This window comes from Apis laboriosa, unplaced genomic scaffold (assembly GCF_014066325.1).
Source record: "Apis laboriosa isolate Shangri-la unplaced genomic scaffold, ASM1406632v1 scaffold4_cov146, whole genome shotgun sequence".
NCBI lineage: Eukaryota > Metazoa > Arthropoda > Insecta > Hymenoptera > Apidae > Apis > Apis laboriosa.
In genome coordinates, this window is record NW_025223501.1 from 4,133,420 (window position 1) to 4,147,978 (window position 14,559).

Below are 14,559 nucleotides of genomic sequence, written 5' to 3' on the forward strand. Positions count from 1 at the left end.
CATACGTTTTTAAACGAATTCGTTACGAGTCCGTTTGTACAAGTTTTCAAATGGCCAAAGGCGGAAAGGCTTTTTTTTTTTTAAAAAAAAGAAAAAAAAAAAGAAGAAGAAGATATTTACGAACGGAAACGAAGACACGTGCGTTTATTCAAATTCCACCATTTAAGTATCTTTTTATTTGCTCGATAATATTTCATCGCTAGTTGTTATTTAACACATTATGTGCAGTATTTATTATTCGTAATCATTATTTTATTTTATAATTTATTTTAAGGACGAATGATTTAAGGATTTGGTAAACGATTTGATCCGATTGAAAGTGGATAATCGAGTCTCGTAGAAATTGGAAACGTATTGACACGTTTCGAAGATTGAGAAACGAATCGGTTGAGAGAATTCAGAATAAAAATTTTTTTAAATTTATCGTAAAAATAAATAATTTATCATTATTTGTTACAGTTGAAAATTCTTATTCTGTTTCATACATAATGTTAAACTTTATTAGTTGTGTGAGAAAAGTATAGCTTAGAGTGATTAATAATTTGATTAATTATTATTCCGATATTGTTAATGGTAGCTGTATAAAAGAAAGATTTCACTTAATAGTGTTTTATAATTTCGATATACTTATATGTAGCTCTACGTCTATCTGTATACTGTAATATCTATGCTCATTAATCTCGATGTATATACATGTATCTCATTTCTTTTTTTTTTCTATTTTTTTGAAAGTTTTCATTCTCCAGCATGAACTCTGTCGTGAAAAGAAAACGAGACACATAAAAATGAAGAAGAAAAAGAAGGGAAACTGCTTCATGGACTTCGTCGTTTCATCAGAATAATAATAATAATAATAATAATAATAATAATAATAATAATAATAATAATAATAATTTTTTCATTATTTATTTTAGAACAACAAAATTGAATGTTAATTAGAAAGAAAAGTAAGATATTCGATGAATATGTTGATTTTCTTTTTTTTTATTTTAAGTATTTCTTATTCTTTTTTTATACATATATTTTCAAATAATTTAATTGTTCGTATGGAATTGAAGAATTTTCCACTCGAGCCTTTGAACTTTTTAGACCCTTCGCTTTTCTTTCCACTTTTCTCAACAGCGTGTTCGCGCCTTTTCTGTTTCCACTAACTTTTCTTCCAGCTCAAAAACCGATCATCGACCATTTCACTACTCTACTGCCTATCGTCGTCTTCCTCCTCTTCGTCAACTTATGAACGGCCTACTATCGCTACTACTGTCGGCACTTTATATAATTATTATGACAAAAAGGAATCATCCTTCGAAAAATTTACGATCCTTCACCTTGCTGTCGAAAATTTCAATTTCTTCACATCCGAACGGAATCGAATAAGATATATGTATTTTAAAAATTGACTTATTCGATAGAATTTTTTTGAAGGCAGATTCCATTTTGCACAAATTCCTCTATTTTACTAATGCTGTTACTGTCACTCGAAGCTTCGACCTTCTCAGCACGTGAATATTCACTGGAGCATTTTTATTGTTGCTGTCATTGATGATTCGTAGTTACCTTCCATCGTTCCAATAAAAAAATACGCAATTTTTATCAAAATTTGAATAATATTGTACGAAAATAATTTCCATAAGTTCATCACAATCAACTTCGTCAATAACCAAAAAAAATTTAACCGAGCAAAAGTAGGACAAAAATTTCATCGATGTAATTAAAATTTTTCCCCCAAACGATAAACACAGTCGAAATACCATCCTTTAAAACGAATTTCGTTTTAAGACGATATCTCAATCCGTTCCGGAGATATAAATCGTTAAAAATTTCAACTTTAATTCCGATGGTGATGTAGATCAACGACGTCACCTATATTCTTTCTTGGAGGTGATTACTCACTAGTAGTAATAATGACTCGGCAAGTTTCATTGAGTAGTCGGTATTGAGTTAGCAGTCACGTGACTCAGTCTTATAAGTTAGTGAGTGCGAGGAAGAAATCCGAGTGTAGAAGTGAGAAAGCGATACATACGGCAGTCGGAAAAAATTATTATTCCCTTCGGACGATGATATCTCCGGAACCAGAAGTCGAATCGAGATGAAACAAACGGCATTTTAAAGAGGAGGCTTTCTTCTTATGATTATATTTGTTAGAATGTTCCACAATGATTCGTTGTTAAGTTATTCAACATTGAACTTATGATTTTTTTTAATTCACTTTAAGATTTTAATTAAGATTTCGATTATTACTTATAGTAAGGGATTTTACTATTATTCAGGTTTTAAAATAATCTTATTCGATTTTATTTTGTTTATAATTATATTATTTGATTATAAACTTTCCACTGTATAGTATTTAAATTCATAATTTTTGATTTGTTAAATATTAATTAATATTAATTAATATTAGTTGTAGTATTTGTTCACATATGTAAATATAATGTAATTAAAATTTATTAATGACGAAGAATGATAGAAATAATATGTTTAATAATATTTAGAAATTACATGAACGATGGAATGGGAATATTATGAATCAATAATGACTGTCATTTCTTAATAAGATCTTTTGCATGATGCTGTCCTCTGTACACCATTATGCTAAATCATTTGAACACATGTACAAACACGAACAAATAATTTGAAAATGTATCTTACAAAATTGTTCTGTTTCACGTAACGATTAATTGCGTTTCATTTTCAATAATATAAATTTTTTTTGTTTTTCACAAATGGAAACAGGATGGTTAAACAAATCAAATCAAAACACGTTTTCTTCAACAAAACAGAAATTTCTTCATTGTTCAATAATAATTTAAATATCGCAAAAGAAGAAATGAAAGAAACGGAATATCGCATGATTTTAACGAGGCCTAAAAAAACATTCTAAAAGTATTTTTCCTACATTTTCCTCGACACGTTTCTTATTTAATATTCGACGAAAAAAACGAAGGAAATTCATTTGATTTTCGCAAAAATTGAAAAATGGGGTCTTGATCGATTCTTTTTTCGGGTAAGCTTCGATTCAATCGAGGGTGCAGTGCATTGGTAAATTTCGACAAATTGATCGATTGCAAACGCGACTGTGTGCTATCATATATCTTATCTGTGATAAGAGGAACGCGCTATCGAAGAAATTCTCGAAATTTTGAGGAGCGTTTGCAAGATGAAAAATTTGATTCTACGAATGGTGAAATCGGGGAGTATAATTAAGCGAAATACAGTAATATTGAATCTAGTGTCGTTAACGTTAATCGATAATATGATAATAATGATAGTACTAATTATAGATAATGTTTAACATAGGAGAATATTCGACGATAATTCCTTGTAAATGTGTATTAATAATATTAAAGAATCGTAGAGATATAGTATGTGATAATTAATTAATCTAACTTAATCTTGCTAAGTTAGTATATCCTAAAAAGTAGTATCTCTCCCTTATCTTTTCTTTTTTTCTCTTATTTCTGAAGATAAAAAAACATATTTCTTACATTAAGTCTTTTTTTTTTCTAATAATTAAAATTAAAAGAAAGAATTAATTAAATATAAAATAACGGACAGAATGGATTAATTAATTATTGCACTATAGTGTTTGTATTACATTATTCCTAATGAGTTAGAAAAGTATACTTTTTGGATTTTGGCCGAAATTTAACAATGCACTGTTTTTGAAATATTGATTACGACTGATTGCACAATTTTGCAACAATTTGTGTGAGAATAGAATAGTATCGACATTTTTCCCTCTGAATTTTCCTATTTTCTATCGATTTTCTTCCATGCTACGATGCATAAACTTTTTTGCAACATAAAAAAATTACATCAAAGAAATTAAATTGAAGAAAATAGTGAATGATTGCAATGATTGAGTGAATTTCTAAAAATGATTATATAATAAATTGACTCAAAGAATTGTAAAAATTGTATAAAAATCTATTTATACAATTTTTTAAAACTTCTCATTTCTATACACTCTTTCATTCAAAATTGCAAATTCTCTCTGTATTGAATTAACATTTTTTTTTAACAAATAGATATCTCTAAGAAACGTTCAAAATAAATTTTATCATCGTTTTTGCATCGTGGCTTCGAAAGAAAACGCACATAGTTCATTTTCTCACAAAATCTAATTGCATGTTCCACGAGAATTTTCTAAAAAAAAAAAAAAGTTTCTAATTTTTTTCGTAGAAAATATCCAACTGTGTGTATACAGAGAGCGAAAAATAACTCTAAAAAAAAAAATCTCGATAAAGACTCGTATCTTTCCGAGAAAATGAAAGCTGTTAGCGTGAATGATGAACGAAGAAAGAGAGAATGATCGTTCTATTTCTATATCGAAAAAAAAAAAAAAAAAACTCGTCTCTTACGAGACGTGTACGTCTGAACACTATAATATAGGGACATAAAAGTCAATTGCCCGTAATTTATCGTGTAACGTCGGATAACTGTCGCTGATACTAATTAGTCGACGTAAAATTATTCGATACTCGCAACAGTATTGTGTAGATATAAGATTAACGATGCTACGAGAGTCAATGCTGGATGTTCTTCGAGAAAAAAAAAAAAAAAAAAATGTTTTTTCCGAAAAATATCACACGTCAATGAGAAATCATACTATATTTGATACTTGGAATAATTATTCGGTCTATGATGCATTTTAATAATTAACATCTATAAGTATTTGCAATTATTTATTGGAAATACGTGAAAATTTTTAATTTGAAAAGAAAAAAAATTCTTGTTTCGTTAAATTCTGAATGATTTGAGAGTGTACGGTAAAATTTTGCGATCATCTTTGAAACATTGTTTATAAACAATAATTTATAATTTCATTTATTTGGAGCGGAGACCAAATCAAGTAATAAAAATCTATATTGTGAAAGTTATATATGTATATACCGTAATAAATATTCAAATGCCAAACTGCTAATATTATAGAAAATTAACAATATTAACAAATCTATTGCCAAACAATTTGTACAACTATAATTTTATAAATTTTCATACTTTTATTTTCCTTTTTTTTATTTTATTTTCCAATGAGATTCATCTTCATTTTTGTGATACATGACTTAAATAATAATTCCAAGCATTAGAGGATAAAGGAAGAAGAGAAAAAGATATATAAACCTATACAATTTTTATTGGAAGTATTACATTCAACCAGCACAGACGAAGAGCTGAATATACTCACTCATGGTGCATACACCAATACACACTTACATGAGAAACACATGATACACAGGAACATAGACATATATATTATATGAGAATTAAGAAAAGAAAAAAAAAAAAAAAGATTAATAAGAAACGTTGTATAATGTTTTATCGTCGCTAAGAATAAATCGACGTAGTTTCGCGAATTATTAGCGTGTAATTAAAAGATTAAAAGAGGAACCGTATAAATATTTGTCGAGCCACTTCTCGTCCAGGAATAATTAATTAATTAACTCGATTCGATCAAGTATCTATAAATACTTATTCAAGTATTACGAAATCTCTTTATAAAAATGTTTTTGATTCTTAAACATCAACAAATGTATTTCCAAATGTATTTCATTCTTTTTTTTTTTTTTTTGGAAAATGGATTTTATTGAAAAATAAACTTTTAATATAATTTCGAATTCGAACGAATAAATTGTAAACAGCGATATTAGAATGTTGCGAAAAATACTTTTCCTTCGAACAAATTTAAAACGTAAAGAATGTATCAGAGACTTCTAAATGTATGCAAAATACGAGAAATAATATTCTCAAAACTTGATGATCGATCGGGAGTATCGTGAGAAGGGCGAAAAGTGGCTTAGTGTGAATTCTTTTGTTAACGTTTCAAGAGAATACCGCCCACGTTACTAAAAAAAAAAAAAAAAAACAGTGAGAAAGAGAGGGAGAGAGAGATAGAGAGAGAAAGAGAGAGAGAAAGAGAGAGGTCGAAGAGGTTAGAGGAGCGTAAAACGGTAGGGGTAGCTCTACAGTGAAAAGTTCGGGACCGAATAAAAAAAAAAAAAAAAAGAAGAAGAAAAGGGGGAGAAGTTGTCGAAGCATCAATATATCAAACTGTCGAGTACGTTGTAAAATTAATTGAAAAAAAAAAAATCTAGAGCTGTGCGGCAATGGAGGGGAGGACATTGAATAAAATGCTTCTCGATCCAACAGTATTTCTTTTATCCTCCGATCTCGTTCACTTGCCACGCTTTAAAAAAAGAAAAAAAAAAAAAAAAAAAAAAGAATATAAACGAAAGGAAAATACTTCGAATACTTGAATTCTGTCGACCTATTCGAATAAAAATTATTAATAATGAAAATCGAGTCTGTTTTGAATTTAAATTTGCGAACAAAGAAATAAAATGTATACTATTATCTTTCGAAATTGATCTATTTTAATTGATTTATTCAAAGAATCAAGAAATTAAATTCGTTTAAATGCAATTTACAAAATGCAAATAAAAATTATTTTTAGTTTTAATGGTCGTTCATTTTTTTTTTTTTTTTAATGAATAATATTATATACAAATGAATTTCTATTTTACATAGAAAATGCAAAGTGTTTAAACGATATAATTTAACAAAGCTATTAAAACAAGAAGAATAAGTATTACATATCAAGATTGAAATTATTTTTATAGCTTTGTTAAATTATTTATTACTTCTCAATACGAGAATGGAAATAGGATCCATTCCCTTTTATTAAATAAACAATTCTCGATTAAACGAAAATATTCGACGTTCGATGGGATTCGAAGTAAAGGATAAAAAAAAAAAAAATAACAATAAATAAAAAAAGAGAAAATTAGAAATATAATTGAAGAGGGGTGGAAAGTGAAGGGTGAGGGAGGTGGTGTTTAAAAAAAAAAAAAATCGCTAATCAGATTTAATCGCACGTGAACGTGCAGTTTTAGGACGAATATGTTATATATAAATATGAATATTATAAAAATATATATATATATAAAATATATATATTAATATTTAGATTTATATTATATGTATAAGGGGATGTTGACGTATATTGCGATAATGGTAACGGCGGGGTGCGAAAACGAGTGACACAGGGGACATTCGCGTCATTTTATTACTATTATTATTATTATTCATTAACGTTACGATTATTAGTATAAGTTTATAATAAATTTTCCGTTAAATATTATTAATTATTATCTTCTTAATGTATCTATTATAGCGATCGAAAATTTTAACCCTCGTTATTACTGAGGTTTTATTATTAAACGCCACAAATTATTAATTGATCATTAAGCTCGATGATCATTATGGTTAATTATAACGGTTAAGACTTGGATAGAACCGAGATTATTAGGATCAAGATCTATCGATCGCGTTTAACAGTGTGTTTTTCAGTATTAATCGAGGTTAGTGTGTTCCAGGGACGGAAATTCGGTTCAACCCTTTTGTTCTTCATATTGTTTCACAATCTTTTGATAGTTGATTGAAAAATTATTTTATTATAGGAATAAAAATATTAAAGAAAAAAATAGTCTTCTCTAATTTCGTTTAAACAATTAACTCTCTGTAATTAAAATTTACGAGTAAGTTAATTATAAATATAAACAATTAAAAGTTTAGTTCCGATATATAACTATATAACAAAGTAAAAATTAATATATTGATAGGCAATGAAAATAATTATAGAGGGTTAATTTTCAAAAGTGAGTCGAAATTCGAATATTGTGCATAATACATTAAAAAAAAAAAAAAAAAAAAAGGGTTGTTCTGAACGTTTCAAATAATCCCACCATATTTCCATTCCAATTTTTCATTCTCTTTTCACATCTGTTAAAAAAATTCTACTTCTTAAATTTCCATCATTCCTCTTTTGTTTTAATTCCACTTCTCTTCGAATCTACAAGCTCAAAGCTGCAAAATTATTACATATGTTACGTAAAATAAGTTAAGAAATATTTATAATTATCTAAGTCGATGTTTCATTGTTCTAATTTTCTTTTCTCCTTTTTTTTTTTTTTTTTGCAAATCTATCCATAAAAATTTCCACCGCTATCCATATCTTCGGTATGTAAATATAGGTTTTATCGTAATAAGTTTCTCATGCGATTGATGACAAGTATTGATATGTATCGTTAATTAACAAATGGCCTTTTTACGATAGTTTAAGTTTCTCTTCATGATAACGGCGGGATGAATATAATGATTATTTGACATATGTATCAACACATAATTCAGACATTTTTTTTTCTTTTTTTTTCCTTTTTTTTTTTTTTTTTTTTTTTAATAAGCGTGACTTTTCTAAAGGAAATGACAAATAGCGGACGACGAAGAGGACGATGGAGATGTTAGAGTTAATTTTCGATCGATATTAATTATTGACATGAATTATATGCGTCGTGTATTCCTACGTTTCATTGTCCTACGGCAGCCGGCATTATTTTGTAAAGAAGAATAAAAATAAATTGACAAATGTACAAGAACCGTACGACTATTCATTATTCTCTCACTCTCGTACTTGTCAATTTTAAATATAATATTTTTCTTTAATCTTAATTAATAAACATCTTATTTAACAAACTATTCTCAATATGGTTAAAAAAATCTTTTGTTTGGAATTTTGTATTGTATAAATAATTATTTCTGTTTTCGTCTTCTTTATTAATGAAATACAATATTTCGATCCAAATATAAGGAATATAAAATTTCATAACATAGAATAAATTGTGAACTGACAAATATTCAAAGAAGTATAAAAATATTCAGGTATATCCTTTCTATGAATCGTCTTGTTCTTTTTCGCCTTTCACTTTTTCTTCGTAATATTTTAATATAACTCGATCTGGAACAAGAGAATAAGATGGAAGATAAAATAAAGCTGAATGAAAATTTGGAAAATTTAATCCTATTTAACTCTCGTAGAGGAAAGTGTGATTAAATGCTCATGACAGAATTTCATTCTTGAAAGATTATCTGTTCCGGAAGCAGAACGACCTTCACGAGATACGTGATTGCGTTCCAATCTGGTTTCAAGATTCTTTGTCCAAGAAAAAAATTAATTAGGATCGTTTTTATCCTATTCGTGTGGGAAAAAGTTTAATTTATCGATTGTATAAAATAATTGATTAAAATGGATAAAAATTATATTCTCTGAATTTTTCAAGAAGCATATAAAATGGACAAAATAAAATTAAACATTACAAAAAAAAATTTTAAAAAAATCATGAGTTTTCCAATTTTTAACAGCTTTAAAATAACTTGATGAATTATTAAAAAAGTTGAAATTTATAGGGGAAAAAAAGACAAGATATTAAATATTTACCTCAAGCTTCGTTTATTGGTATATAAAAATGAAATGGATTAATCCGAAGATTTCCTTGAGAAATTTTAAACACAGATATCTTAGGTTCATTGATAATCGAAGGTTTAAATTGATTCTTTTTCCTTCTTGCATTAAACTCCATCTGACGTGTTGAAAGTAATTTTATTCTCCCTGTTAAAATAATCCATTAAAAAAAAAAAAAAACTTACAGATCCTTGCAATGCATCATTCTTCCTTAACCTATCTTCTTCTTTATGTTCCATCTGTTTCGTTCGTGGTTGACCAGTTTGAGCAACGACCACTCCTTCGATGTTTTGCATCTAACAGTGAAAATATATATAAATGGTATCGAATAATGGAATCAAATAAAGAAACTCAAGATCTAATCTACATCAGTTTTGCCATCAATCTTACTGAATTGGTGAACAATATCCGGAAACCGTGCGTTGCATCAGCGACGTACTCAACTGTCTGAATAACTCCTGCGTCATCGATGTAACTGTAAGCGCCTCGTGTTTCGCCGTTCGACATTCTGATTTCCGACCTCGCTGAGTACGGGCTACTGTAACCAAAACTGTACCGGCCGAAACTGTCCTGGTACGTGAGGATCGGTGCAGCTGGCTGGGCCAAAACGGAAGAAATGAAGCAGTAAGAGAAAAGAAGGATCTGTAAATAAGGACACTCGTGGTTAAATTTTGATAATTTTAACAATTAAACAATAATAATCAATTAAATGTTAAATTAGTATCGTTAAATTTTAGCGGTTGAGTTACATTAAAAATTAACAATCGAATATTTCATTTTGTTCGAAGAATATTTATTAATTGTTTATTGTAATTTCTGTTAAAATAAATTTGTTGGGAGTTTTGAAGTTTTTTTAAGAAAGGTAAGAAGATTAATATTAGAAGAAAAGGCGGTTATGAAAAATAGAATCGCAGTTATTTCTTAAATTGAATCGAATTGTCATTTATTTAACAATTAATCTTAGAGGAGGATAAAATTCAATGTCATCATATTATCTTTAGATAGTATATATATATTAAATTCCAATCTATCAAATTCTAATTTATAATCTTTTTCTTAAATTATAATTTCAAAACTCAATAAACTATAAAAATTCTAATCAATATTTATTTATAAATTTCAAATGCTATTCTTATTCAGATGCTATTTCAGATTATCAGACTAACAACTGTAAAGAACTGACGATATATTTCGTCGATTTCTAAAATCCATTTTATTTTATAACAAAATCTATTTTATTACAAAATCTAATAAAAATGAGAAGAGAATGACCTTCGTAACGATCCTTTATCGATTCCACTATCAATCTCTAATCTAAGACATTGGACAAACGCTCTTAAATCTAACCAAGGAATAAAGATCTTTCCAACGAAGCAAAAGCTTGAGAGACACTGCTCCATCCCCCATGATACCAGACCATTTTCACCCATATCTATCTATGTCCAGAGAGGCCTGAAGCCATTCCATTCCATTCCATTCACCCACGCGACCACACTTATTCCTTACGTGTACGCTCTTCATGGTGATTCGATTCGATATCTTGTAAATTCCAGCCACGTATTGCCCACTTTATATAGAAAGCACGCAAGCCAGGAGGGTGTTAGCCTGATCGCGGAAACACGAGGATCAAAGGTGCAACGAAACTGGTCGAGCTTGTGCCCAAGGACTCACTCGGTTGGAATCCGGCTCTGGAAACATTTTCACCGGGCCTTTTTTCACCTCTTCGAAACCTGAACACCCCGCCATATCCTAATATGTACGTCTCTTCAGGGCCGTCTTGGCACAAACATCCGCCTGCGCTCGAAGGAATCTTCTCATCGTCGCCATTTTCTATCGTCATAATCTATGAGCCAAGATATTTTTCTCGTGGCGCTAGCTACATAGAAGAATGCACAGAGATTTGTTGTGAGGAAGAATTTAAAAGATCGTTTAAAAGGAGAAGTGGCTTCGAACAGGATATTTATTAACGTGTTAGAGTATTGTGAAGTTGAATGGCTGGATTGGAATTCTGTTTGGGGGGGGGGGGCAACATATGTTGAGGTTAGGGAATTTTTTGTGAGAAAAGATGGCGTTGAATGGGTAATAGAGATTTTAACTAGAATTTTCAGAGTATTTTGAATTTCGATAAATTAAATTTTGTAGACGATACGAGATTCTGTCCGATGCAACATCAAAACGAGATGAACAACCTTTTTTTATTATTATTTTCTGTTCTTATATATTATATCCGTGAAAGGCAGAATCCGGCTAATAAGATTCGTCGCTGATGCCTCGAAGAAAAAAGTTAATAGGAACATAAAGCGTGTAATGGTGTCGTTGTTGAAACAACAATTTTAATGCTAAGAAAATTCAGAAAATTGCATCACGTTAACGGTTTTAAATACATTTTTATAAATAAGTATATCAATACATTATTTTATACGTAAGTATGTTTCATAGTAATAAGTTCAATAATTAAGATATTAAGTACTTACTAAGTAAGATACTAACTATTAAAATTATAGAAGCTTAGTATTAATTCATAAAATTGTTAAATTTTGCATAAACATAATAATTAATTTATTTATTTCAAATACAATTTTGTAGGAAGTTAATGCCATTATGGCATCTGTCTACGAATCTTCCGTTTTGTAATCATTTGTCAGGCTATTTGCATACGATCCTCGACCCAAATTCAATGCAATCGATTCTAAAATTGCCGCGATATTAATATGTATCAATTCCCTTAGACTACCGTGTCAAAGTGAAATTGAAGCTCGGATTTCTTTTTTTTTTTTTTGTCAAACAAATCGTGAATTTATTGCTAGTTGAAAGATAAGATACTCATCTGTCTGGTGATTTAGTCATTAATTTATTGGTTTCAAGTATTTTGTAATAAGATTTTATAGTAAATATATATATATATTGTTGTCAATTTCTCTTGTAATGATTATTCATTTTTCGATTCGTTTATTAAAAATTACTCATCAATAACAACACGATAATTTCTTCAAAATTCACTTTATTTAAACCAGTCTACAATCATCGTTCGCTTCTACATGGCAGTTTCAACAATCCCTTTATCATCCCTTCGAAAAAATATCAAAATTAAAAGGATCACAAAAAGGATAGAAAGCAACGATCAAAACGATTAATTTGCTTGATTTTTCATAGCCCATTTTTTCTCCTTTTTTTTTTTTTTCTTTTTTTCTCTCGAATCTAAATAATTAAACGATAAAACAGAAGCTGGCCAATCGAATCATTGGAAGAAAAAAAAAAAAGATATACCTTCTTCGAGAGAACATAACCGTAAATCGTTCCCCATCCATAGCCCATGTTCCCCTCGCTACGAGCAACTAATAAGTATCGACTAATTAATCACGAATGATCCTTCGTTTATTTTTAATTAACACGTTCACTGCGATGATCAAATCCTCGGTACCTACATATATTCTAACACGCTAACACGAATAATTTTCATACAAAAGCTATTTCTACGTCGCAAAAACTTTACACACACATATATATATATATATATATGAATCACTACTTAATATGGATTATTATGAAAGCTTTTCCTGCCTTTTCTCGACAAAATTTCATGATTTTCTCCGTGTGAGTAAAAGTACGTGCCGATTCGAATAGAAAGACGCAAGCGGTGAACGTGTCAGAAACGATATCAGTTAATCAATAGACGAGGCGTCCATAGGCGAGCGCGGGGCCAGCAACAGCAAGGACGTCGGCAGACTTGGCTGCCTCGTTGGCCAGGTTCAGTTTCTCGTTCAGATGAGCGTTCGCGTGGGCTGCTTTCGCCACAGCCACTTCCTGGGTGTCTTGCACCCTGCCGTCAGGGCCGATGGGCGCAGCGGGCACCACAACGGCGTTGCTGGCCACAAGGGGTACCGCGACTGCCGGGGCAGCCGTCACTATCGTCCCCGATGATCTGGCCGCCTCGTTCGCCAGGTTGATCCTCTCGTTGAATTGGGCTGCCGCGTGAGCCGCCTTCGCCGCAGCCACTTCCGGTGTGTCCTGCACTCTTCCATCGGGGCCTACCGTTGCCGCCTGGATCACTGCCGGAGCCACTATCCCGTTGGTGACCAGAGGTACCAGCGGTCTAAAAAGCGATTCTTACGTTTTAACCATCGATCCTACAAATCCTCGAGGATCAATAAATTCGACCGAGGATAAGAATAAAAAGCCCCCTCTTTCTCCGGTTTAAAAGAAAGGAAGGAAGAAAATCACCTGTTGAGATCCGCAGCGACCGACCTAGCTGCCTCGTTGGCCAAATTCAGCCTCTCGTGCGCCTGAGCCGCGGCGTGGGCCGCCTTCGCCACGGCTACCTCAGGCGTGTCGACCACCCTTCCGTCAGGACCGAGAGGCGCTCCCGGTACCAGAACGCTCGGGGCAGCTACCAACAGGGAGGACTGTTTGAGCGTGACTGTCGCCTGGGACGACGGGCCTCCTCCACCCGATCTGGCCGCCTCGTCGGCCAGCTTCAATCTCTCGTTGAGATGAGCGGCCGCGTGCTCCGCCTTGGCGACGGCCACCTCCGGCGTGTCCAGCACACGGCCGTCGGGCCCAACGGGCGCCGCCGGGGTCAAAGTGGCGATCAGGGGCCCGGACAAGATCCCCGGCTTGGCAAATGCCGGGGAGACCAGGCACGCCAACAGTAAACCGGCAACCGGACCCATGACGACGGTCATGGTTCGAGACGTTGTTTAGGCTGATCTGAGGCTTCCTGCCCGATTTTCTGAGGAGGGATCGGCGACGTGTCGATCGTGATCTCGCTCGGAGGATCGTTGGACGCGCTCCCGGAGACTATGAGACGCGTCGTCCTAGAACAGCTTTTATAGCCGTAGATCACTGTGTATCGGGCTGTGGTCGGGCTAATAAGATGTAAGATCACGTAACGTGGTGTGATGGATCCAGGGCGGATTTTTCGCGACGGCGGGCCGCCTGGGACACCCGCGTTTCCGCTCTCCCTGGGGGCAAGGTAAGCGTGTTTGTAAAACGAGTAGACGGCCGGCTCTGCGGGTGTGGACGCGAAGCCGAGGAAAAATGGAGCCGCCACTCTGGGGGGCTCTCCATTTTCGTGGCACTCTCTCACCGGCGCGCGGGAAGACACCCGATCCCGTTGTCATTTCTCTAGCCAGGCCTGGCCATGGATACCAAGGGCGATGCCGGCGAAGGCCGACGATCGCGTAACTGTTCGTCGCCTCGGTCCGCAGCCCGATAAGCTGTGTTGGATCACGTAGCACGATTTTTTACCGACGTCCTACTCGCTA

At 32.5% G+C, this 14,559-nt stretch overlaps 1 protein-coding gene across 1 annotated transcript; it reads right to left on the reverse strand.

Annotated features, from left to right (window-relative positions):
* Window positions 1–12,961: 12,961 nt before the first annotated feature.
* Window positions 12,962–13,965, reverse strand: LOC122717199 (cuticle protein 18.7-like). Its single transcript, XM_043941036.1, has 2 exons — window positions 13,517–13,965; window positions 12,962–13,388 (listed from the first exon to the last, which is right to left on the reverse strand). The coding sequence occupies exons 1-2, from the start codon at window positions 13,963–13,965 to the stop codon at window positions 12,962–12,964; spliced, it is 876 nt and encodes a 291-aa protein (XP_043796971.1).
* Window positions 13,966–14,559: the final 594 nt, after the last annotated feature.